The 23,365-nt window shown below is 33.9% G+C and overlaps 2 protein-coding genes across 3 annotated transcripts; both read left to right on the top strand.

Moving 5' to 3' along the window:
- The first annotated feature begins 48 nt into the window (after positions 1-48).
- On the top strand, positions 49-18,331 carry LOC130645330 (coiled-coil domain-containing protein 186-like). 2 transcript variants are annotated; one of them, XM_057451296.1, is made up of 18 exons: positions 49-794; positions 6,632-6,845; positions 10,187-10,321; positions 10,443-10,640; positions 11,444-11,548; positions 11,660-11,758; positions 11,950-12,036; positions 12,163-12,305; positions 12,907-13,087; positions 13,370-13,444; positions 13,541-13,625; positions 13,734-13,813; positions 14,029-14,060; positions 14,901-15,057; positions 15,826-16,034; positions 16,176-16,245; positions 16,896-17,045; positions 17,566-18,331. In XM_057451296.1, the coding sequence occupies exons 1-18, from the start codon at positions 355-357 to the stop codon at positions 17,635-17,637; spliced, it is 2,532 nt and encodes an 843-aa protein (XP_057307279.1). In that variant the 5' UTR covers positions 49-354; the 3' UTR covers positions 17,638-18,331. The 2 variants fall into 2 exon arrangements, with proteins under 2 accessions (XP_057307279.1, XP_057307280.1); XM_057451297.1 differs by lacking the exons at positions 15,826-16,034; positions 16,176-16,245.
- Positions 18,332-19,662: 1,331 nt separating this feature from the next.
- LOC130645345 (SH3 domain-binding glutamic acid-rich-like protein 3) lies at positions 19,663-23,001 on the top strand. The gene is made up of 3 exons (XM_057451313.1): positions 19,663-19,823; positions 22,186-22,350; positions 22,502-23,001. The coding sequence occupies exons 1-3, from the start codon at positions 19,779-19,781 to the stop codon at positions 22,562-22,564; spliced, it is 273 nt and encodes a 90-aa protein (XP_057307296.1). The 5' UTR covers positions 19,663-19,778; the 3' UTR covers positions 22,565-23,001.
- The last annotated feature ends 364 nt before the right edge of the window (positions 23,002-23,365 follow it).

Here is a 23,365-nt window from a genome sequence, read left to right on the forward strand (position 1 = left end):
TTATGTAAGAAATGCACTAAATTCAATCAATGTTTATATGAGTTGATGATGATTATGATATGACATGGACAGGAAATGTTATAACTTAATCGTTTGTGAACAACATATTGGTTATCCCAAAATATTAAATTAAAGCATCGCGATTCAAAAAACGTTTTTAGCTAGCCAGCTATCTGGACTTGTTAAAAGAAAAATTTGGTCCATGCCAAAAGATGATGACATAAGCGCTCTCTCCAAAAACAAACATTCAGGATAATTTTACTGCTGTTCAATTAGTTTGTTGAATTTGGGGGATTTAGCTTGCTCGCTAGTTACTTATTTTTATTTATTATATTAGGAAGCAATAAGGAAAATATGGATGATATGACAGAGAATGATGAGGAATCCACATCTGCAGAAGAAGAAATAAAAGAAAAAGATGTTAATAAGATATTGCAACATGTTAAACAAGTAATTCAAACTAGTAAAATAAACTCTAATGATGTTCTAACTCCAAATAAAACTTTTAACAACACAGATCATAACCATTATTTTAAGGAGGAAGATTCCAATTGTGAGATCTTGCAAAATGAAAAAGAAATGAATTTTTCTGATATTCCTGAATTTAGCATTACAGAACTACTAGTTATAGTACAAGAATATGAAATTTTAAAAGACAAGTATGATAAGTTACAAAAGGATGTTGAGAACTCATTAAACAATAAATTAAAAGGAAATGTGGTCCATGAAAATGTAAATAATAATGACAGCAACTTAGTTGAAGAAATAAATTCATTAAAATTAGAAAATGACAGGTTTGTTTTATATATTAACTCCATTGTGATTTGTTTGTTTACTTTTCAAGAGTAGGGGGCCTTCGAAAAAATTTTTTGGGCCCTGTTAGCAGGATATCACCACTAAGATTCGGACCAACACCCCCCTCTTTTTCTAAATCCTCATCAGATTATTTTTTCAAGTTTCAGACCCCCTCACCCCCGCAATATCCCACTAACAAGGCCCCTAAGCTCTTTTGACTTTGGCATCTGCATAACAATAAACAGGTTGGTACAACTTGCTTAAGAGGGTTTATTTCATGTCATGTGGATGTCTCCTTGTGAAAACATTGTTAATAACTAGTATTATAGAGTTAGATTAATGCCTTCTGATTTATTTTTATCTATTTGAAGTCTTTTTTTATGAAGAAAATAATGTTTTTTCATGTAGCTTCTGCAAGTGCCAAAAAAGCTTGCCGCTGAAAATGTTTACAAAGGAATTCATCTATTTAATAATTTGTATCTAGTTTTTTAATTTTCACTTATTTAGCTAAATAATTAGACAATTATATGCAAAGGTTTACAAATCCTTTTAAAGAGCAGTTTTATTTCTGCAAATAATTTTTTTACAAAATTAGACAAATGAAATGAAGTTTAATTAAAATAATAATTTAGCTCTGATCTAAGTATTCAAGTGAGATTCGGCTTCCGTAAATTTCCTGCTTCAAAGACCCATTGTGAAGGCCAAAATAGTGAATAATAGTGCTAAAGGTGTTAGGGGAGTGGTGGTGGGCACTTGAATACTTAGATCAGAGCTAAATTATTATTTTAATTAAACTTCATTTCATTTGTCTAATTTTGTAAATAATAATTTAGCCTCTGATCGTAAGTATTCAAATGAGATTTCAAAGCCACCTATTTTGGATTCAACAAACAGTTCAGTAAAAACTGGGCAAGGACCAGTATATGATTAAACAGAACTACATATTTATGGTTTGTCTGTTATAACTCCTGGCAATGCCACAATGTACCATAACAGTACATGTCTATTACATATATATATATACAGAATCTAACGCAAGTAAATGTGTTTATAAACATTTAAGAAGTGCGTTCCCAAAGTTCTTGCTTATGGGCAATTTGTAATGTTTTGCAAACGTGCTAAGGCCTCTCCAGCCTGCCGCTTTTGTGATTGTCTTTATAGGTACGCTTATGTCCTCTGCCTTGCTGGTAGACGCACTCCTTGTAGAATGGGTGCTGAACGTCTTAATATCGATGCCAGCCAAGCCTAAGAAAGTTTTAACGTATTTTGCAATGGCGATTCCGATAGGTTTATGGGGATATGTATAGGAGAGAAGTAGTTCCCTTGGTTGGTTTTCAAGGTTCTCTCGTATAAGGTCTGTCCTCCTCAGGTATTCATCTAGGCAGTGGACTATACATATCCGGTTATCGAGGTGGTACTTCTCGAATTGCAGAGGTTCCTGATGTTTGCCTGGTTTTGTTGTCTTCATGATTGTAGAGATGTAGAAAGTGTACCTATCTGAAGATCGATGACAAAAGTTAACCTTTAGGGCACCTATTGTCTGGGCTCTCTGGCCACTCAGGAGGCACAACAAGGTGGCTAGTTTTTTCGTTAGTAACTCTAACTCCAGGTGCTGGTACCAGGCAAGGTTGTCATATAGTTTAATATTACATCAGGGTCATATATCACAGTGTGTTTTGGTAGGGAAGGATGTAGCTTGAAAACTCCCTTGATTAGTCTGCTAACGTCCTCGTTCTTTACCAAAGCTTGTTCCTGCATCCTTTGGTAATGCAGCTGACAGGCTGACCTTGCCGCTGCGATGTATCCATAACTTGCCTTTTCTACGTGGACAAGGAAAGCAAGGAAGTCCATACCTTGTTTATGACTAGCCCCATAAGGTTCTGGGATTTTTTCACTTTTACAAAACTTCAGCCATTTCCTTAAATAGAGATTATATTGGGTTTTTTTCTGACCACGATGCAGTGAGCAGTTGTTTAAGATCGTCAGAACATGACTGTTTTAGGTTTATTGCCTCCCTGAGACAATTGCTATCCGAAGACTGAGATTTGGGTGCAGTGGATGAAAGACACTTGGTTGCTGTCGAAGCAGTAATAGGTCCATTCTAGGTAAAACAAGAATTTCTTTAATGATTAGTTCAGAATACCCTGAGAACCATGGTTGGTTAGGCCAGTCCGGAACTACCAGGATACCTACTGCCTTATCACTATGGATCTTTTGAATTACCTGGGGAAGGCAGGCGAAGGGTGGAAAGGCATAAAACGAGATATTGTGGCAGGTAACTGCGTGTTTATTCTACTCACGAAGAGGTCTGTTTCTGGACGGAAGTCCAGTTCGTTCAGTGCATAGCGGAATGTTGATTTGTTTAACATCCATCCTGTTCTTGTCTCCTGTTGTCGCGAATCTCTGTCTGCTTCTACGTTAAGAATGCCAGGAAGATGTGTAGCGACTATCCAATTATTTTTGCTTATTGCCCATTCCCAAATGCTATGTGTAATCTTATCCATTGGGATAGATTTTACGCTACTCATTTTGTTTACACAGGCTACTGCTGCAGTGTTATCCATTTTAAGCAATATGGTAGTGTTTGCAGTATGGTTGCAAAGAGCAGGCTCTTTGTCCAAAGAATGCTGCCATTAGTTCTAGGACATTTATGTGGTGTTCCTGCTCCAGAGATGAAAACTCACCCCCTGTGTGGGTTTGTGTCATTGACGCCGCCCAACCTCTTGTTGAGGCATCCATGGATATAATGACCTGAGGGTTGCCTCGAACTATTGGGGATATGCTACCCCATAAATTATTCTTCCACCAAGATATGTCACCCATGGCAGTAGGGGTTAATGTGATCTGCACATCAAAGTTTCCGGCGCTCTTTTTTAAGGACTCAATTTTTAGTCTTTCGGTAGATCTATAGTAGAGTCTACCGTGTGGTACCCCAATAAGGCTGCTGGTAAACTTACCAATTAATCGCGCTAGAGTTCTTATTGTTATCTTCTCTCTCTGTGTCACAGCTTGACACAGATCGATTATGGCTGCCTTCTTTTTGGAGGTGAGAGCGACGGTCATATTCACTGTATCGATGACGAATCCAAGGAATTCCAAAACTTGTTTTGGTTCAAACTTGGATTTGTCTGGGTGGACTGTAAATCCCAGTGAATCTAACAAAACAACGGTTTTGTGTACGTTATTGCAGCACTGTTGTTTACTGACGTTCATAGTGAGTCGTCAATGTAGTCAGCAATGGTGACCTGTTCCTTCCTTAATTTAGATAAGGGTTGTTTCATTATCTTGGTGAATTTTAGAGGTCCTTCTGTATAGCCGAAGGGGAGTACCAGGAACACGTATACCTTACCCTCATGTTCGAATTGTAGGAGCTTCTGGCTTTCTTTGTGTATTGGTATGCTATAGTATGCATCCTGGATATCAAGTTTTGCCGGATACATGTCCTTTTGTATTAATCGGAGAATGGACGTTAAGGTATGCATCTTAAACTTTCTTTTCTCAATGTGTACATTGAGTTTTTTGAGGTTTAGGATGAGCCTGAACCCACCGTCTGATTTCTCTGTGACGAATATGAGTGAGATAAGGTCGCCTGGTTCGCGACTGCTCAACCTTATTACACCTTTCCCCAAAAGGCTTTGTATTTCTTCGTCAATGAAGAGTTTCTTTTTTCTATCTAGGGGGTATGTCCGATATGTGGTTTGGGGCATCCCGTTTACTGGAATTTGCAAACCAGACACGGTCTGGAGGATCTCCCCATCGGTAGTTATGTCTTTCCACTGCCTTTTTCAGCTTCTCAAGCCTTTCGCAGACGGAGGAACCAAACAGCCATTCGGAATCCTCTTCCACTTCCGTAGCTAAGGCTACGTACTCTTTTGGCAAGGAAGGCTTAATTAAGTCTCGCCTGACCTGATTTAGCAGCTGGGAGGTCTTACCAGCGAGGTTCATGGCGTCCTTAAGGTCATTTAACGGACCCTTTGTGTCTGCGTTGGCATCACCGAATTTCTCCACCAACATAGATGAAGCTTTCAGAATCATAGCCACCTACGCTGAGTGCATGTTTTAGATGTCCTGCATCTTTACGTCAGTGGACTTGTGAAAATTGGAAAGTGTTTTCCAAATTTCGGTGTTTGTTCTCTTTGGGAGTAGAAAGTTGCAGTTCGATGGAATTGCTGCCGTTTCTAACTTCCGCTTGAGAACATCGCCCTTGAGCCTTTTTTGCCAAAACACTTTGGCGGCACATGCCACTGATGACGTGACTTCTGGTCCCGAGGCCTTGCTTTCCTTTTCATAGTCATCAGTGGACTGTTGCCAGTACTCTTGGGCTGGCTCTTTGGTACCCTTTTTAGAATGCTCTGGTGCTTCATCTTTGGAAGAAGGCGATTCTGAGCGCGTGGATCTAAACCAGAGGTTTGAACCAGTGATAGATATTCTTTCTTCCTCCTGTTGGGTACTGGATTAGCTAGCCAGAGTTCCATCTGGAACATTGGGGCTAGGATTAAGACTAGACCGGGTCCCCTCTGGGACAATAGGTTCTGTCAGGTGGCTAAGTCTTGCCATAAAGGTGTTCATGTTGGCTAGTGTGTCGTGTATCCGACGTAGTTCGGCCTTCTGTCGCTCGGATACGATGGATACGACTTGGTCTACGATACCTGTGCAGTCCACAGGGATAGAAACAGGGTGTTCAGGGTCCTGTAAGGTGAAGTCATGGTCGCCATTTTTGCTGTGCTGTGGGAGCATGGGATCGTCGCTTTCTTGTTGCATTATTCTTAAACCGAATAATTAGTAAAAGGAATTAACACTAGAGGAATTATCCTAACCTAACACCAGCACTATAAACTCATTTAGTTTATGTCACTTAGCTATGTATCAATACAAAAGATACCTAAACGTGTCTACTCGAGCACTTGGCACTTCGCGTCCGTTCACATTTGTTTACGAAATCGAAAGAGGAAATTTACGGAAGCCGAATCTCATTTGAATACTTACGATCAGAGGCTAAATTATTATTGCAGCAAATTTTCACTGAGCCCTAAAAACATATTTTGATTCTTAATGAAAAGATAGCCTTGAATAAAATGCTATCAAACAAACTAATTTGTATGCAAAAGACGAATTTACTGTGTTGTCAAATTAAATAATACTTTGTTTTTGCTTTTTCTATAGCATATGCCATCCTAATTCAGTGATTTTACCTTTTTATTATTCCCTTCTGTTCACTAGAAACGCTAATGGTAGTGGCATGATAAGTGTAGGAACTATCATAATACCTAATTAACCAGAACAAAACTTACATAGGAAAAAAATACTTACACAGTGGTGCATAACATTTTATCAAAGTGTCTATCAAGGTGTAATTTTAAGCGCCACTGTGTAAGTTTTTATGAAACATATCAATGCTTAAACTTCATTTTGTAGACAATAAGGGGAGAATAACAACATGTGCTGAAAGTTAGATATTTAAAAAGCTCAAAACATGATAACTGACACATCCTAAAGTTTAAAATCCATATGACTATTAAACAAAAAGTTAATAACGAAATATAAAAGATTTAAGCATGCGAGTAAAATTAGAGGAAAATAAATTACCATTTTTGCTGAAAATGGTCCCTGCACATCAATTAAAGGGAGCACTAATTTAAAAGTTTTATATGATGGACAAAAAAGGAATATGACTAGACTGGACTTAAAATTATTTTTATTTTTGGGTCAATAAAATAGTGCTTAGTGGAAGATTCTTCTTGCATTGCAGTTACGAAAACAAAACATTAGAATTGTTTCACATACATAAGATATTTTAAATTTTTGACTATCTTGCTTTTAATTTTTTTTATTACAGATTAACTCAACAACTTGAAGAACTTAACTCTAAAAGGAATGAAGAAAAGGAACTGGCAAATGCATTTCAAAAAACTATAGAAAGATTAGAGAAACAAGTATCTGAAGAAAAAGCAGCCTCAAAACAAGCAGTTGAAAAACTAACTGCACATGATGCAGCTGCAAAACGTGCAATCACTGTTTTGCAGAAAGAAATGGGTACAAGGATAGAACAGGTTAAGATTTTCACAGTTTTTAATTGTTTGTTTAATCATGTTGACTTTTGGTGATTTTTTTCATAAAATGTGTTTTTTAAATCATTGTTTTTGTTCCTATTATTGCTTTGGTGCAGATGGTAATAATATTTATATAATATTTATTGTTCTGTTCATATTAGTGCTTAAATTGTACATGATTATTTTATTGTTATAATTAAAGAAACATTTAACATTCAATCATCTTTTAATTTTAAATTACTAATTATTGCATGTTTCATAACTTTTTTTTTAATTGATTTAGAAAAGCCCACTTTGTATGCCAACTTTGTAGTGATTTTGGTCAATATTTTAAAAAATGGTGTCTACAAAAATTCATAGTAGTGTAGGGCAGTGTTCATATAGATGTGAGTAGTATTTTCACAGTACTCGCATTATTGGTAACAGTAGTAAAAAGTCTTGTGTGGTCTGAAGTTATAAAAAGGGTTGTTTAACCACAAGATAATAATAAAAAAAATTCTTATTTAAAAACCAAACAAATGCAAGATCACAAATATTTTCCAAAAGTCATCTGTATAATGAATTTGTTTCATTCATCTCGTCTCTGTGATAACATTGTAATATGTCAACCATTTTTAGTTCATCTTAGATAATCTCCTTGTTATTGTAATTCCTCTCAAGATATTATTTTGCCAAAAACTTGTTTAATTGTTAATTATTATTAATTATTAATTTTGTCTCTCAATCTTCTAATTTTATGTCTGCCAAAATAAATCTAGGCTATATGACTAAAATTTGCTATATTTTATTCTAAAATGTGAGAATATGACTATAAGAAGCTTAAAATTCTCTGCATATCGTTTCAAATTGACTAAAATATAACAGTACAAATCAAAACAGCTGAAAACACAGCCCCAGGAAACTTAAAATTTTTATCTGTATTGTAAACTTAGCAAAATTGTATTTACGGAGCTATATGGAACATTACTGATTTTCAAATAAAATTACAAAAACATAATTGAGTTGTTGTTATCGACTTAAAACTGGATTTAATTTTGTCAGATAATAAATGGTGGCACTGAATGACTAGGAGGATGGAAAACAAAAAAATGTAACTTATAGCAAAATTTTTCCTAAAATGGATGGACTGATTTTACAATTGGCGAACATATACATTTTACAAACAAATACTGTATTGGTATTTTTACGGGTAAAACTTGTTGATATCACTCAACAAACATACTGGTTCTGTATTTTCTAATATATATGGCAATATTTAAAAGTAGCAGGGTACTGGAAGATAGGCCAATCTTGAGTCAGATCGCAGTAATCAAACAATTTCTTAAAACAAAATACAGATAAACATTTTAAATTTATGCATTTTATTGTAAAACATGGTCATTCATCCCCTTTATTTTTTTACTGCTACTGGTACCTGTATATATACTGTAATTTTTATGTGCTTCTAAGCAAAAGGAAAAAAGGTTCACAAAGCAATCAAGACGCTATTTTCATCATTCCTGGCTTAACGTCCGTTTTCCATGCTAGCATGGGTTGGACGGGGTATATTAATGACCCTCTTCCAATCTGATCTAGACTGTGTTAGGTCTAAAATCAACTTCCTCTGTATCAAGTCTGTCCTTTTAACCTCCTGCCAAGTCTTTCTCGGTCTGTCTCTGGGCTTTGCCCCAGGAACTATCAAGTCTCTACACTTTTTTACCCAATTATCCCCTCAATTCTTTCCAAGTGCCCCAGCCAATTCAATCTTCTTATCTGGATAACATCTTTAATTCTACAGATACTTATCCTGCTTCTTAGCTCATCTGAACTCTTTCTGTCTCTCAGACTGGCGTTACGCATCCACCTAACCATTCTCATATTATTCCCTTCTAAATGGTCAAGATTTTCCTGCTTCACTGCCCATGTCTCACAACCGTTCAACATAACACTTCTTACACAGGCCTCATACAACCTACCTTTTAATTCAATTGACAAGACTCTGCTAGTCAACAAAAGAAGTAACTCTCTGAACTTTTTCCAAGCAGAACCTATCCTGCAAGTAACACTTCTACCAACACCCCCTTCACTGCCCAACATATCACCTAAGTAACAGAAGTTCTCAACTATCTCTAACGAGCCACTGTTGTACATCATTGAAGCTGGAGATCTCACCTTTGCAACGCTTGCATACAAACTGAATGTCAGCTCTTAACCTTCCACCAATTCTACTGCACTTCAATACTTGCAAGTCTGAAAAAAATTGAGTTACTACCAACCCCTTTCCTGCAAACTCCACAAGGCCACTTTCCAACTACAAGGTCATACTTGGCTGCAATGCTATTAATCATGACTTTAGACTTTGCTGTGTTCACCCTTAGCCCTTTCTCTTCTAGTCCTTTCTTCCACTTCTCAAACTTTTCAACTAATTCTTCCATCGACTCTGCTACGAGAACTAAATCATCTGCATACAAAAAATTTTAAAATTAGTTTTTTTAAACTAAGACCATAATTGCAGTATACAGTTATACTTTCTGTAACTACCTTAGTAGCACTCCTCTTTTTGAACCACTTTCCCCTCTTCATTCTATCCACCCTTTAAAATATAATTTTTTATTTAAAAAGTTAATTCCTATTGTGGTCATTAAACCCATTTATAGGACATTAAATAATAATACAGAGACTGTGTCTGTCAGTAACAGGCAAAGTGGATGTGTTTATTTTCCCTTGATTGCGCCAAAAAACTTATGTCTAATATGTTAAATTTTCTGACGTTATGGCACGACGTCAATAACACTACTTTAACGTCAATATCCTATATTAAATTAATGAAGTCATTAAAGTGCACCTAAAACTTTGTGAGGCCAAATAACTTGGAAACGAGGTGGTAACGTCAATAATTTTTCACTGCATAGGTAACTAGGGAGCACCTAGGACCTTTTTTCAATGTCGTATTGCCTATTATTGATTAGTAGGACATAAAATTTAAACCATCAAACCAAACAATAGTTAAACATACAACACCATTATTATTCATTTCTCTTTACTGTAAATGTTGTAGTCTTTTGCAATCAAACCATTTGTAACTTACTTGTTTCTACTTTCTTCCATCCTTTGAAGAACAGGGGAGGTTTAACAGGACTTCAAAGCATTGCGTTTTGTTGTAAATGCACTCAATGTTTTTGCTTATCGCAAACAATAAAAAACATAACTAAAACAATATTTATACAAGGAATAACAGTAAAAATAATTTAACAAATATCAGATATCGGACATCTAAAAACATTTCTTTGGTATTCTGTAATATGGATGTATCATAAAATTTCTATTATGGGATTTTATTTCAAGATTCGTTTTATCACTAGGTTACAAAGATGTATGAGGAATCAGTTGGTGAGAAAGATGCTTACATCATCAAAATATCCAAGCTGGAGCAACTACTGGAAGAATTGCAAAATAACAAATCAAATCAAAATAAAAAAATTTCTGAAAACCAATCAGTACGATTTTATTTGGTTTGTTTGTAGTTTATGTTGTAATTGTTTTTGTAAGCAAATTTATCTTGCTACTGAAATTTTATTTTCTCTTTTGAAATTCCCAAGCCTCTTATTTTTTATCTAGGAAGTTGAAAGTTTGCGAAGTGTATTAAAAAGTAAGGATTCTGACTACGTGAAGCTGGTTGCCGAGAACGAAACCCTTGTGAAGGACATTTCAAAGCTAAATAAAAAGATAGAAACCCACAAAGATGACACAGAAGCTCAGGACATGAAAGTTAAGTGGGCACAAAACAAGCTAAAGATAGAAACAGATGCTCACAAGGTACATACTGTTTAACTAAGCAACCAGTGTTCTGTTAACTGTTGAGCCTGAATACATGGATTAATGACAAAAATTAGGAAAATATTCTTTTTTAAAAAGTCTTTTTTTTTTTAAGTATAACATCTCTTTTAAGTCTTTTTTTGAACGATTATCATATCATTTCTTTCTAAACGGTTAAAATCTTGTACTTCACTGCCCTTGTCTCACTACCGTACAACATAACACTTCTTAAACAGGCCTCATACAGCATTTTTTTCACCTTAAATGACAAGACTGCTAGTTAACAAAGGAAGCAAATCCCTAAACGTTTTTTCAAGCAGAGACTATCCTGCAAATAACATTTCTTCCAACAACTTCTTCACTATCCATGTCAAAAATTCTGAACTATGACTAACTAAACTATGTCTATCATTAATGCTGGAAAAAACTTTATTCTCTATAATCTCTACAATCTATATTATAACCTTTGTAACATCAACAAAGATTGATGTCAATAGGATTACTAAACTTTATGAAGACATTGCATTGCATTTATAAGTTTGAAGTTAAATTTAACTTGGAAATAGGGTGATGACATCAGTTACCACGCAAGTAACCGGGGAAAAGTTAGGACCAATTTTTATAATGCTGGATCAACCCAACTGTTTGTCTGCCTAAGTAAATTTTTTCTAGGCTTAAAAGTCTTGTTTTAAGTTTACTTTTCCAGTCAAGCGTTAGTTGTAGGTAGATTATGTATACTCTCTCTTAACCTCTTAAAGACTCTCAGTGCTGAATTGATTTTGATGACCACTTTTATAATGCAGGAAACTAAAAAACAACTGTCACAGATTTCACTAAAACTGCAACAAGCAAAGGAAGAGGGAGATGAAATTCGACGCAATTGTCAAGAGATGATTGAACGATATCAGGTAAGATTTCTGTATGATTTTTGTTTGTTTGCTTGTTAATTTTTCTTTTAGTTTTATTATTTATGAGTTTGTTGTCTTTTGGTTTATACTTGTATTTATTTTTCATTAAAGGGTGATGAAGAAATAAAATCAATACGTTTAAATAAAGAACTAGAAGAACAAACAACTTTTTTAAAAAATAAGGAAAATGAAATCGCTAAACAAAATGAAGTATGTATAGTCATTGTATGCATTTTCTGTGGCTAAATCAGAAGGAAATCTATTTTTTTTGTGTTATGGCTCACTAAGATTGCTGTAGGTTGTTTTATGTAAATATTTTTGTGTTTTTTTTTTAACTGAAATACATTACTTGCCAGCATTTAAATTACTGATAATATACATTTTAGCAATAATTTTTTTAGACGTACAAGCAAAAGGAGAAAGAATTAGAAAAAGCTTTATTGGAAGTAACTAAACTTTCTGAAGAATTAGTTGATCAAAAAGCTACGGTAAGCTTAAAACATGAATTGGTATACCTAATCTGCTTTCGGTTTGTTTCAAATTACATTTCTGGTGAATTTTAGAAACTGTACACGCACAAGTCAGTTAACATATATTTTCTTTCTTTCCCACAGGTGGTTCTTCTCGAAACTGAAAATACAAATCTGTTAAAAAATATAAGCGAGAAAGATAAAGACTGCGCTGACTACAAAACAAACTTAGATTTATTAAAAGAGAAAGTCAAAGAAGTTGCAGATATAAGAGAAAAGTTAGTGGAGTAAGTGGAATTTTCAATTTGATATTTATCTTTTTTAAGGATTTGAATCTAGGTAGAAAGCATGAAAGGTTCTGTCTTTTTAACTTGTCGGAGAAATTGGAAAAACATGTTGATCATAACCAGTGATGTCTGAAAAAGCTGATTTTTACTCTGAATGTAACTTTTACATATTTTATGATAACAAAATTTGCTTTATTTGAAACATAAGATGTACCTTTCATGTCGTATAAAGGCTCAATTTGAATGCCCTGATATGCTAGAGTCCTGCAGATTTATGTATTTTTCATGTTGACCTGACCTCCCTCTGTTTGCAGAAAGTCCCATGTTCGTTTTCCTGAATACCATTTCTATTTTTCTTTCTTTTTCTTCATTTTTTCATTTTTCTTCCTTTTTCCATTTTTTTTTTTTTTTGAACCTTGGTAATTGTTTGTATAAAAAGGAATATTCCGACATTTCGTTTTTTTCGATATAAATTTTAGCTTTTTTTTTTTTTTTTTTTTTTTTGGGGGGGGGTTATTTTTAGAGTTAATAAAGCAACTTTGCAGTATCTATAATAGAATTAGACATCGTTATGTTCTCAAACACCTTTTCTCTTGTCCAGGTGCGAGGAAGAAATTGTGAAACTAAAAGAACAGAATAAGTCTTTAGAAGAGCAAGTTGCAGATTATGAGGTGGAGGTGACAGAACGCAAAGATAAACAACAAGAAATTCTTCTCTATTCACAAAATCTAACAGAGAGTAATGTATCATCAAAAGCTATGGCAACAGACTTGCAGTTTAAGGTATGCCTGAGATGTAATATGCTATCTGCTTTGACAAAACATCACTTTGGAGGACGCATATTCATCAGTAAAGGAGTTGAATTGATTTATTTATTTTTGTTTTTCAATAAAAATTAACTTACGTTTTGTTTTAAACTTCCAAACATCTTCAAGTTTTAATCATGTGTCATCCTTTTGACATTTTTTGTATTCTGCAGAAATAAAATTTGAGCGATTTATAAAATAGAAGCTCAGTGGAGAAGGTTTAAGATACACAAGTAAAGGAGTTTGTCTCACATTTAGGTTGATGCACTGCTTGCTGAGAAATCCGAATTAAGTGAAAAGCTCAAGGCAAATGAGAATAATTACCAAGTCAAGGTAAAAATGAGGGTCTATGACAACACCCAAGCATAAATGCTAGGGTTTATATTTTTAATTGTTTATTTTATTGTCCCTATGTACTTAAAATTTTAGGTTGATAGGTTGGACGTAGAGAAATCAGAGATGCAACACAAAATTGAAAGCTTGTTAGATCAAATCGATCAAAAAGCGAAAACAGGTACATGAACTTCATATTCTGTGGTTTTATTTTTATGCATTTTTGATGCTTTCTGCAAGGAAAGGAGGCAGCTAAATTACTATTAATGACATTCTGATTTTTTTTTAGTAAACGAGTTATCTGCATCGTTAGAAGAAGCTCAAGATGAACTAAAGGTGATTAGAAAGAAAAATACTTCCCAAATGAAGGTACGTTAAATGATTTTAAGGGTGTTATATTATGCACCTGATATTCGTCTATGACAGATTGACTGACTGTTTTAACAAAAGGCGTCAAAATGGGCATATATTAACGTAGCAATGGCTGAAGGTAACAAAGGCAACCTAAACAGCTACGCAGTGCCTTTATTAAGCTGTTGTTTCGAACGCTTTAAATATTAAATTTTGAGGTTTTCTCTTTTAAGGACTTACAGAGACAATTGCATCAAACAACAAGGTAATATATTTTTTCCTTCTCTATAGATGCATGAGTATCAGCGCAGTTTTACTACAGTTGAGTTGCATCTTTCTAAGTAGTGAAGATATGAAATGTCAGAAATAAATAACTGATTCCTTCTAATTATTAGTTCATTTATTCAGTTCCGTACTTGAAAATTTATTGAGATCACCATTTTTTTCTAATTATGTCAACAAATACCCACAATTGGGTGTTTCCTAAAGCAACAGATAACTGCAAAAAAATGTAAAGATATATTAGTTTAAGTAAAGGAACCAACAAAGAGCAACTAGCTATTAATCTGTATCGCTACCTTGCACAAAATAAACTGCGTAGGTGGAATCGGCAAAACTGGGAAATGTTTAACAGACAATTTTTGTAGCCTCTAAATAGGATTGTGCAACTTCTTAGTGCGAATGTGGGAAGTATAAGTTGTTTGCAATCTTGCCATTAATGTTTGTTCATATGTAAAAAGTTCAACTACTAAGCAAAAGGTTATTGCTGGTGGATATCTGAATGATTGTAATTTAAAGATTTCAAGTTAATCGCAAGCTAGAAGCTAGACAACACTTGCCTTAAAAATTGTTCCGAAAAGCATAATCAAATTCGTTGTGTTCTCACATCTTAGATTGTACCGACAATTTGTTTTGACTATTTCGTACTTATAGTCCTGACACGCCCTTTCGATTCATGTCTATTAATTTTATTAAGATTATCTATAATAAATATTACGAACTGATCATTTTAAAATAATCATGTCAAGATATCGCCTTTAAAAGAGCAAAAATCCTGTCGGGTCTGTAAAATGATTTTTATTTATTTATTCTTATAATTTTGTAGAAAAATAGAACAACTGGAGTCTGGTTCAAGGAATGGATCGTCAGAAAACCTTAGTATACGATCACGAACATCTTCAAACAACTCTTTGGAAAAAGTACACCATGCTGACTCTCCTCCAAACTCCTCTTCCCCACAGATGATTCACGACCCTGTTCTAGTAAGTATTATTAGAGACAAAAATTTACGAATTGGCATTGCGGTACATTGATATATAAATTGGGTTGAAATTAACGTTCTGAATATGTCGAGTTGCTTGTATTGGAAAGTACTAACACCCTGCAGGGTGGCAGCGTCATTTTAACTTTAGGATAGTTGAAACAGGTCAGAAAAAGCCCTGGTTAGGTGCAGTTTATTGTTGTCTGTGTAAACAGCGGCGTTGTTTCACATCATAGTGATCAAAAGTTTGTCAGTTACGATATAATGGTCATCGTTTAGCCATTGGGGAGTGCCCATGTTTTAGTATTCCTCTGGAACAGATTTAAACTGTTTCTGACATCATTAAAAGAACAATACTTTGGGTTAACTTCAAATACATGGACCGCCCACGTGACTAGACACCGTTGTAAGCGTGCTTTCTTTGTTGAAAGTGAGCTTTGAAATCATCAACCTTGATTTGGTGATCTCTCTGTTTTTTTTCTCTTCGATTTACGGGCAAGAGAATCGAATCTTTTTTTCGGTAGTTTACGGTACTTTTACGGTGTTTAACATTGTTTTGTAGAATCATCAGCTTATTCCTGGTTTGTTATTTTCACTCGCTTATTTGAAGCACTTTCTGCTTTTTGTGCTTGAAAATTGTGTATCATGTTTCACGTGAACGTTTAAATGGCGGGGCTGTTTGTTTAGGAATATTAACACAAACGTTTTTTGTATGCTCGCGCTGCCGTGTCGTGACGCTAAGGTTACGACGTCTTCTTGTTTTATCTAGATACCTCAAGATCATAATATAATTCAACCTAACCGAAATGGTAGCCGTCCCGTGCACAATAATCAATTCCAAGAGATCGAAGTCGATAAAAAAGTGCTCGTTGATCGCATTTGTAAGCTACAACGCCTCCATGCAAAAAAGAACGAGAAAATCGAGTTCATGGAGGAACATATTAACCATTTGACTGAGGATTTACAAAAAAAATCCAAGTTAGAACTTTAGCTTTTTTGTTGTTTTCTCCAACTTGCAGCGCAACAGTTGTATAAGATATGGAGCTAGGTTAACGCTTACATAGGCATGACGTTTCTGGTAGAAATCGCAATTAAAACGCAAACTCCATTTATTTTCAGGATAATTCAATTTTACGTGTACAGAGAAGAGGCTGGTTCTCTCGCTCCTGACCGTTTCGATAGAAATAAGGTACCTTTTATCATATAAACATACCATACACGCAACACACACGCGCACACACATACACACCATACATATGTTAACGACACGTACCAAAAAATACGCGAGCATGAACCTCTTGGCATTTCACATTTCCTATTTACTGACATTATAACATTGTGTACTAACATCCACCTCACCTAATTAGCGCTGCAATTATCCTGGCTAACTTATGCTATAAACTAATCACTTGTATAAACTTGTATCACCATTTCGTCGAATGCTACTAATACCATCCATTTTCCCTCCTCTTTCATATATATTTCCTGTTTTGGTGTATTGTATTGTACAAATGAAGTAACAACATATTATGCTGTCTAATAGTGAAGTAAAGGTGCTGTGGAAAACCTGCGGAACCTGAAAATGTCAGAGAATTTAGTAATTTTTTTAAAAGACGTAGAATTTTGTTGCGTAAAACTTTTAAATTATCTGAGTGAAAATAGACTAGTGTCATGAAAATGAGCAGTTTTACGTAGACAATAAAAAGTTTAATTTTCGTCAGGGAGAAGTCGAGAAAATGAAAAAATAAATGACTGGCCACTCTGTTAACGTTCGGTTTATTAGATCTATTAATCTTTACTTTAATTCTTTACTTTAATTCTTTTTATTGTTTTTGTTAGGCTGATTTAAGTCAACACGGAGGCATAATGGCGTCCGTGTATTCTGCGCGGCCTACTGATAAAGGCATGACATTGGAATTATCGCTAGATATTAACAGAAAATTGCAAGCAGTGTTGGAAGATACTATACTAAAAAATATCATGCTGAAGGTAACTTTTTGTTCTATCAAACAAGTGACTACGTTTTTATCACACATTCTGTTTGTAGTCTTTGTTATACCACAAACGCAAGTGTGACGCAAATCTGTGTAAATCCAGTGAAACTTGCATCTCGCATAGCTCCAAAGGACACCGCTTTTAATAGAAATTTGAACAGAATATAAATGGACGATTTGTGAGTTGCATCTCCTGTTCTTTTATAACTCCATGGTTATACACAAATCACGTGCAAGACGTTTTGAACAAAATATTATATAAAAGTTAACGTGTCTATAGTTAGCCAAAAAAAAAAGATTTTAATAATTTTTCCTTGTTATTTTTCATGGAATTTAAATTTTCACTAAAGTTAACACACGCAAAATTTAATAAAAAAATAAGGATGCAATACAAATTACGATAATTTAGGACTTGCATGGAGTCTGGACATTTTAATGAAATTTTTTAATCCAACTTTACGAAAATTTTTATTTCTTACTGTTTTAAACTAGTTATCAAACAAATTTATTTTTAGGAAAATATAAACACGCTTGGTAGCGAAATCGCCAGACTTCAAAAAGAAGTACGGCAAGCGAAAGGTTCTTGATCGCATGACTCGACCGGTCCTGAAGACCTTGTTTGATTTTATATGAAATTCGTGTTGTTTTGTTGTACATATCTGTCGTTTTTATTTTCAAATTTTCAAAAATTTCATTATAATACGATGTACGATAATTGAACTATTTTTTTAACTGAGCACAAATGTCTGTGACATAATTCAACTGTCGTTTCAACTGAGCACTGTGAAAACACCCTATAATTCAAACTTTAAATAAAGAATTTGATCACGCCTTGGCAATAATAATTAAAGATAGCTTTTTCTTTTGTGGAAGGTTTATTCTTGTGGTAATGTTTCGAATGTAGGTTCGTGGGGTTTATGTACTAATGGTATTATGTATATATAAGATAATATACTTTTTTACTTGTATTTTTAATTCTTATCTCGTATTTTTCACTTATGTATGATAGTATGCATCGTTTGGATTATTAATTAGGTAGGAATGTAAAAACAGGACGAAATGATTTTGTATTCTAGACCTTTTTTAACCGCCTAGATTAAAAGGAAAAGATGCATCAGTCGAATTTTGCTCACATATCTATAGAATTTAATGTATATATCAAACTTAATTTACCCGGATCGAAATTATTTAAGTGGTGTACATTAAAAAAATATTTAGTTTACGCACGTTTTTGTACGAATGATGTAGTGTTATTCAGGATAAAATGACCTATCTGTTTCATTTCTGTGTCTTTAAAGTGACTTCGCCCGGGGAAAACTGTTTAAACATGCCATAAAGCGCTTGGGGGCCACGGTGCGATTTTTGATGCGCATGCAATAAGATTCTGTTGCATTAATCGCGCGAGCAAAATTTTTTTCTCTTTTTTTTAATGCAATGCAGTAACAAAAAATTGTTCAAATGCTGCACCGTGGCGCATAGGCCGCAAGCACCATTTTAATTTACCAATCACACGCGCAGAATTTCATACAGACAGTAAAACAAACAGATTTGATATAAGTGGAGAGAAACACGAGAATTGATTTTGTTTTACCATAATTTCTAACAACTCATATTCCGTCAATGTATTCATGTGGAAGTTTATATGATCGACAACCCTCCTCTTTTTCAGTTACGTTAAAATCTGAAAGGGTATTAAACATTAAGCTATATTCTCTAAAATATACATCAAGACATCTGCTCCATCAAACATGAAAAAGTCACATAATTATCACTTTATTTCTCTAGATTTTAAATATTTTACCAATAAAAAACACCAACGACAGTCATTTATTCGCCATTCACAATTCGCTTAGTGAAAACTCCCCTTGTAAAGGAGGATTTTCACTTTTCACAAAGCGAATTGTGAGTGGCAATTTCGGCGACGAATTAGCTGCAAAACATCTTTTTAGGAAGTATTTGTACTTTTCGGCGTAGCGAATGAAAACAAATCGAAAAGCGCATGCTCAGATACATTTCGAGGGCGAATTCGCCGTCCTATTGGCTTAGTGAAAATCCCTCTTTAAAGCCGAGTTTCAACTGGACGTTATTCGCGACGATTTTTGTGACGAAAAGTAGAAACCAAGTCATGACAAAAATTGCGACCAATCAAATTCGAGTATTGATGACGATCGTCGTAAAAATCGTCGATGTGTCCATGGGAATTTGATTGGTCGCGATTTTAATCATGACGAAAAGTTGAATTGATTCTACTTTTCGTCCAGTGGAGATTCGGCTTTATGTAACAAAATCGCATCTCTCGCGCGCGTAAAAAATTCGTATTATTCTTCAAGTTTCCTCGGTAAATAAATTTGGCAGTTTTTGCGAAAGTCTGCGTAATTGAATTTTCAAGACCGGAATCCGCGAAATCAAACATCTGCGAAATATTATATCTTGCGATATTGCAAAAAATAATCAGTTTACTTTTTTGGTTTTCGTTGGTGGGCGTGATCTTACTCTAACATCCGCCATTTTAAAAATATATGCGCGAATTGCTAGCACAAAACACGAAAAATCCAGTCTTGTTCCCCTCCCTTTTAAAAAATATTTTAAAGTAGAATTGCCAACACTGAATGAAATCACAACATCCCGCTGCGGTCTGAATCGCCCCTTGCTGAAATAGGTTGACCTCCTTTGATCTTTTTCTGTTTTATAGTTTAGGGTAGCAGTCACAGTTTTCAAACTTGCAATTATGAGTGTTACACTTTACTTTTCAACGGTATCCAGCAATTTGGAAGTAAGTTACAGTTTAACCTTGTTCTTGTAATGTAATTGCTTATTGATAGCCAGCTTAGCTAGCTCCAAACTTTGATACCGCTTACTAGCCATACTGTATTTATGATTGGGACACTTATAGGTTTATTTTATAATAAAAATTTCATGATAATCCATTGATCCTAATTAAAGCTTTAAATTTGGCATTTATTTTTGTAGTTACACCTATATAGTCACACACTTTGCTAATAGTTAGGTACCCTAGCCAGTCATTCCAGCCATGTTATATTTTGAATGCTAGTATACTTCTTTAACTCACTGGTCTTTTGTATTTAAATAGAAGAAATAACTTAACTTATTTTTTTTGATAAACCATGTTTATTTAGGAAAGGGTTAATAATATATCATGCTTTCACTCAAGGTATAGCTTTATTTGCCTCTGCAAACAGCCATAGTAAAATGTATGCAATCAAAATAAGTTGTGGCAACATGGATTAAATGTTGTTCACGCAGAATTTTTTCTTAATCACTTTTACGCTACGACTTGCCATTATCTTGCCTGTACATGCGGTTTTGGTTGAATAAAACAAGTTGGATATTATAACATATTTAAGCGAGGAAGTTTTAGCATAAAAAACATGTTCCCTTCATCAATTTTTTATTGGCTTGTCACAAATCCTTGCTTTTCAGCACTAAAAGAAGATGGAAATTTCAACTTTAGTGTGTGCTTTTAGAATATTTAACTTTTAACAGTGTAAATAAGCAACATGCTGCTTAAATAGGATGTAATAGATGCCTAAATAAGAGGTTTATTTATACTGTACAGGCATATTTAAAAGTTTTTCCTGACTGGATAATACTACTTGTCATACCACTTTTTGCCAATAAATTTATTTTCTGGTTTATTTAATCCAAGAGAAAAGAAAATATTTGAGAAAATAGAATTAAAAATATTCTAATTCATGGAAAATTGAAAAGTAACAGAAATTCAAAAACTTTTATTTCAAACTTGACAAATTTTACTATAGCATGCCACTAATGGGGCACTATTTTGACAAATATCAGGATTGCTAAATCCCAGGTTTAGTGGTTTTCCCTGACTGTAAGTTGATTATGTTTTATTTATATTAAATTTTGCTTTAAAAAAAATAATGAAATTAAATCCAAACTCAATTGTCTGCAAAATTTAATAAACACAGGAATTTACCTCTTCCCCATGGTGTTTTTGCCTCCTTTAATGGAGGTGGCAAGTCAAAAATGTGATTGAAACAAGGTTAATTGGAAATATCATGAATTGTGGTACAGAACAATTTTTTGATAAAAATCATTTGTATTGTTGTTATTAGTGACACACATGAAACCAGTTTTTAAAGGTTTCATAAGAAACATAATATATAGTTTGAAATTAGGGAACAAAAGTTTATGGCACATTATAAAAAAAATGAAATATATAATTATTAGCTTCGTAAAATGTACACAAAATAATAATACAAAATAATTTATTTGTAAATGTCTCTTTTCATTTTTGGTTTTGCCAAGTTACACCTATATACTTGCCACTTCATGAACTAAAAAGTAAAGACAGACACTTTCTAATTAGTACAAGTCTTCAATAGCACACACATAACAATTTTAAAAAGGGCGTATGGTTTATACTGTTAGTAAGATTTTTGTAAAAATATGTCCGTACGTCACAGCTTTTCTCAGGATCTGAGCATGAATTCTTTTTTGATTTTTGCACAAAGTTACTTATCAATGAATGGTAGAAAGTGACATTTTTGGATTTTTAACAATAATTTTAATGCTGCCATTTGGGGGAAAAAATTTTTAGTTCAAAATGTTTTTGAAGGATATTAAAATTACACACAAAACAATTTTGTCATAGCAAATCCCAAAATTTAAATCCACCAATAAACACAAAATTTCTCAGAGCAAGCCCTTTATTAAATCAACAAATGAGCCTAAACCCAGCGTGGCCGCGTCTTACCCTCTTAAATAACAGGGGAATTAATCATATTTGTTTGGGTGAGCGAGACCATTTTAGCTCAACACATTTTATGTCAAAAGGATTTCTAATAGTGATCATGTAAGCAAATAAAGTATAAGTGTAATAACATATATATATGTCTTTACAAAAATGACATTATATTTCTACTTTTGTCAGATAGATTTTAACAGAAAAATATTTCTTCAAAACGTGACTGATATTTTTATGAAACTAACTTACTCTACCGTCCCTTTAGAGGGCTGGGTGCCATCTTTTTATTCCGATTTCTCATGTGGTAAAAAAAATTACGCAGGGTCACCTGGCTATTGTTGTTTTATTGTTTGTGCTCGTGTTTTATATTTGCGTATGACCATAAGATGTAAACTGTTATTTTTAGACCAAAAAGCATCAGCAAAAAATTACCATGGTTTTAGATGGTAAAAAGATTCCATATCAGATAGTTGACATTTCATCTGATGATAGTGCAAAGGCTAAAATGAGAGAACTAGCTGGAGCAAGTAGTCTTCCACCACAGATTGCAAATGGTGACCAATACTGTGGGGTAAGAAGTTTTTTTTTAATTACAGCATAAAAATCTCTAATTTTCATAGTTCTTGTGAGCTTTTTGTGCTATAGCAGAAAATGCAGTCTAATGTAAACAAGCCTTAATGAAGTATTCTTTTTAATGTTCTGATATTTTTTCCTTTTTTCAGGATTTCAATTCTTTCGACGAAGCTGTTGAAATGGAAGAATTATCGAAGTTTTTAAAGATGTAATTTTTTAGAAATAATTAACTTCGTTAAAAAGAAACTGCCAAGTAATTTGTCCTCAAAAGAAATTCGTATCCATTACTGGCACTTTCTTCGTAACCTTTATATTTAGTTTATGTTTTTCGTATATAAATCCTATTTTTATTTATTACAGTCATACCTCAATGCATACCAAAATCAACCTTGTCCATTAATTTGAGTTTTTGTCCAGGACGTAACATCGCCTTCATTCTATTTTTGTATGGTTGACGTACTTTGTTGGTCGTAAATGTGTGAATGCACAAGCTCAACTTTTTCAAGCTCTAGAGGTTCTTAATAAGTTTTGTGGTTGTCTTTGGTTATTTTTTTGATTCTATTTATTAACATTTCTTATCACCAAACTCAAGAGTATTTTTACTTAATTGTTATTAAAAATAAAATTGATGTTCGATTTCTATATAAAATTTTCATTTTTAAGCATGCGCACTGCTGCCCAAAAAATCTATTTGCAAAAATTCGCACGTATGCAGCGCGTATCTGTTAATTACCTTCTTCTTTGCGTGATCTGTTTAAGAAACTTAATATTGGGCGCTTTTCGGAAAACCAGTAAAATTGTGCTCTTTAGAGAAAACTAAGTCACAAAAATATTTCAGTTTCAGACTTCTGGATATGGGGAGTTAAAAAATAATTCACTCGGGTTTAAAACTAACTCAACAAAACCGACGATTTATTGTATGTTCCTAACGAAAAATCTTTAAATGCCACCAAGCCAACTTTTGAGATGTCTAGCTCGAATACGTAAAAAAATAGCAGAAAATCACAGCGTCA

Source organism: Hydractinia symbiolongicarpus, chromosome 5, assembly GCF_029227915.1.
Source record: "Hydractinia symbiolongicarpus strain clone_291-10 chromosome 5, HSymV2.1, whole genome shotgun sequence".
NCBI classification, from domain to species: domain Eukaryota; kingdom Metazoa; phylum Cnidaria; class Hydrozoa; order Anthoathecata; family Hydractiniidae; genus Hydractinia; species Hydractinia symbiolongicarpus.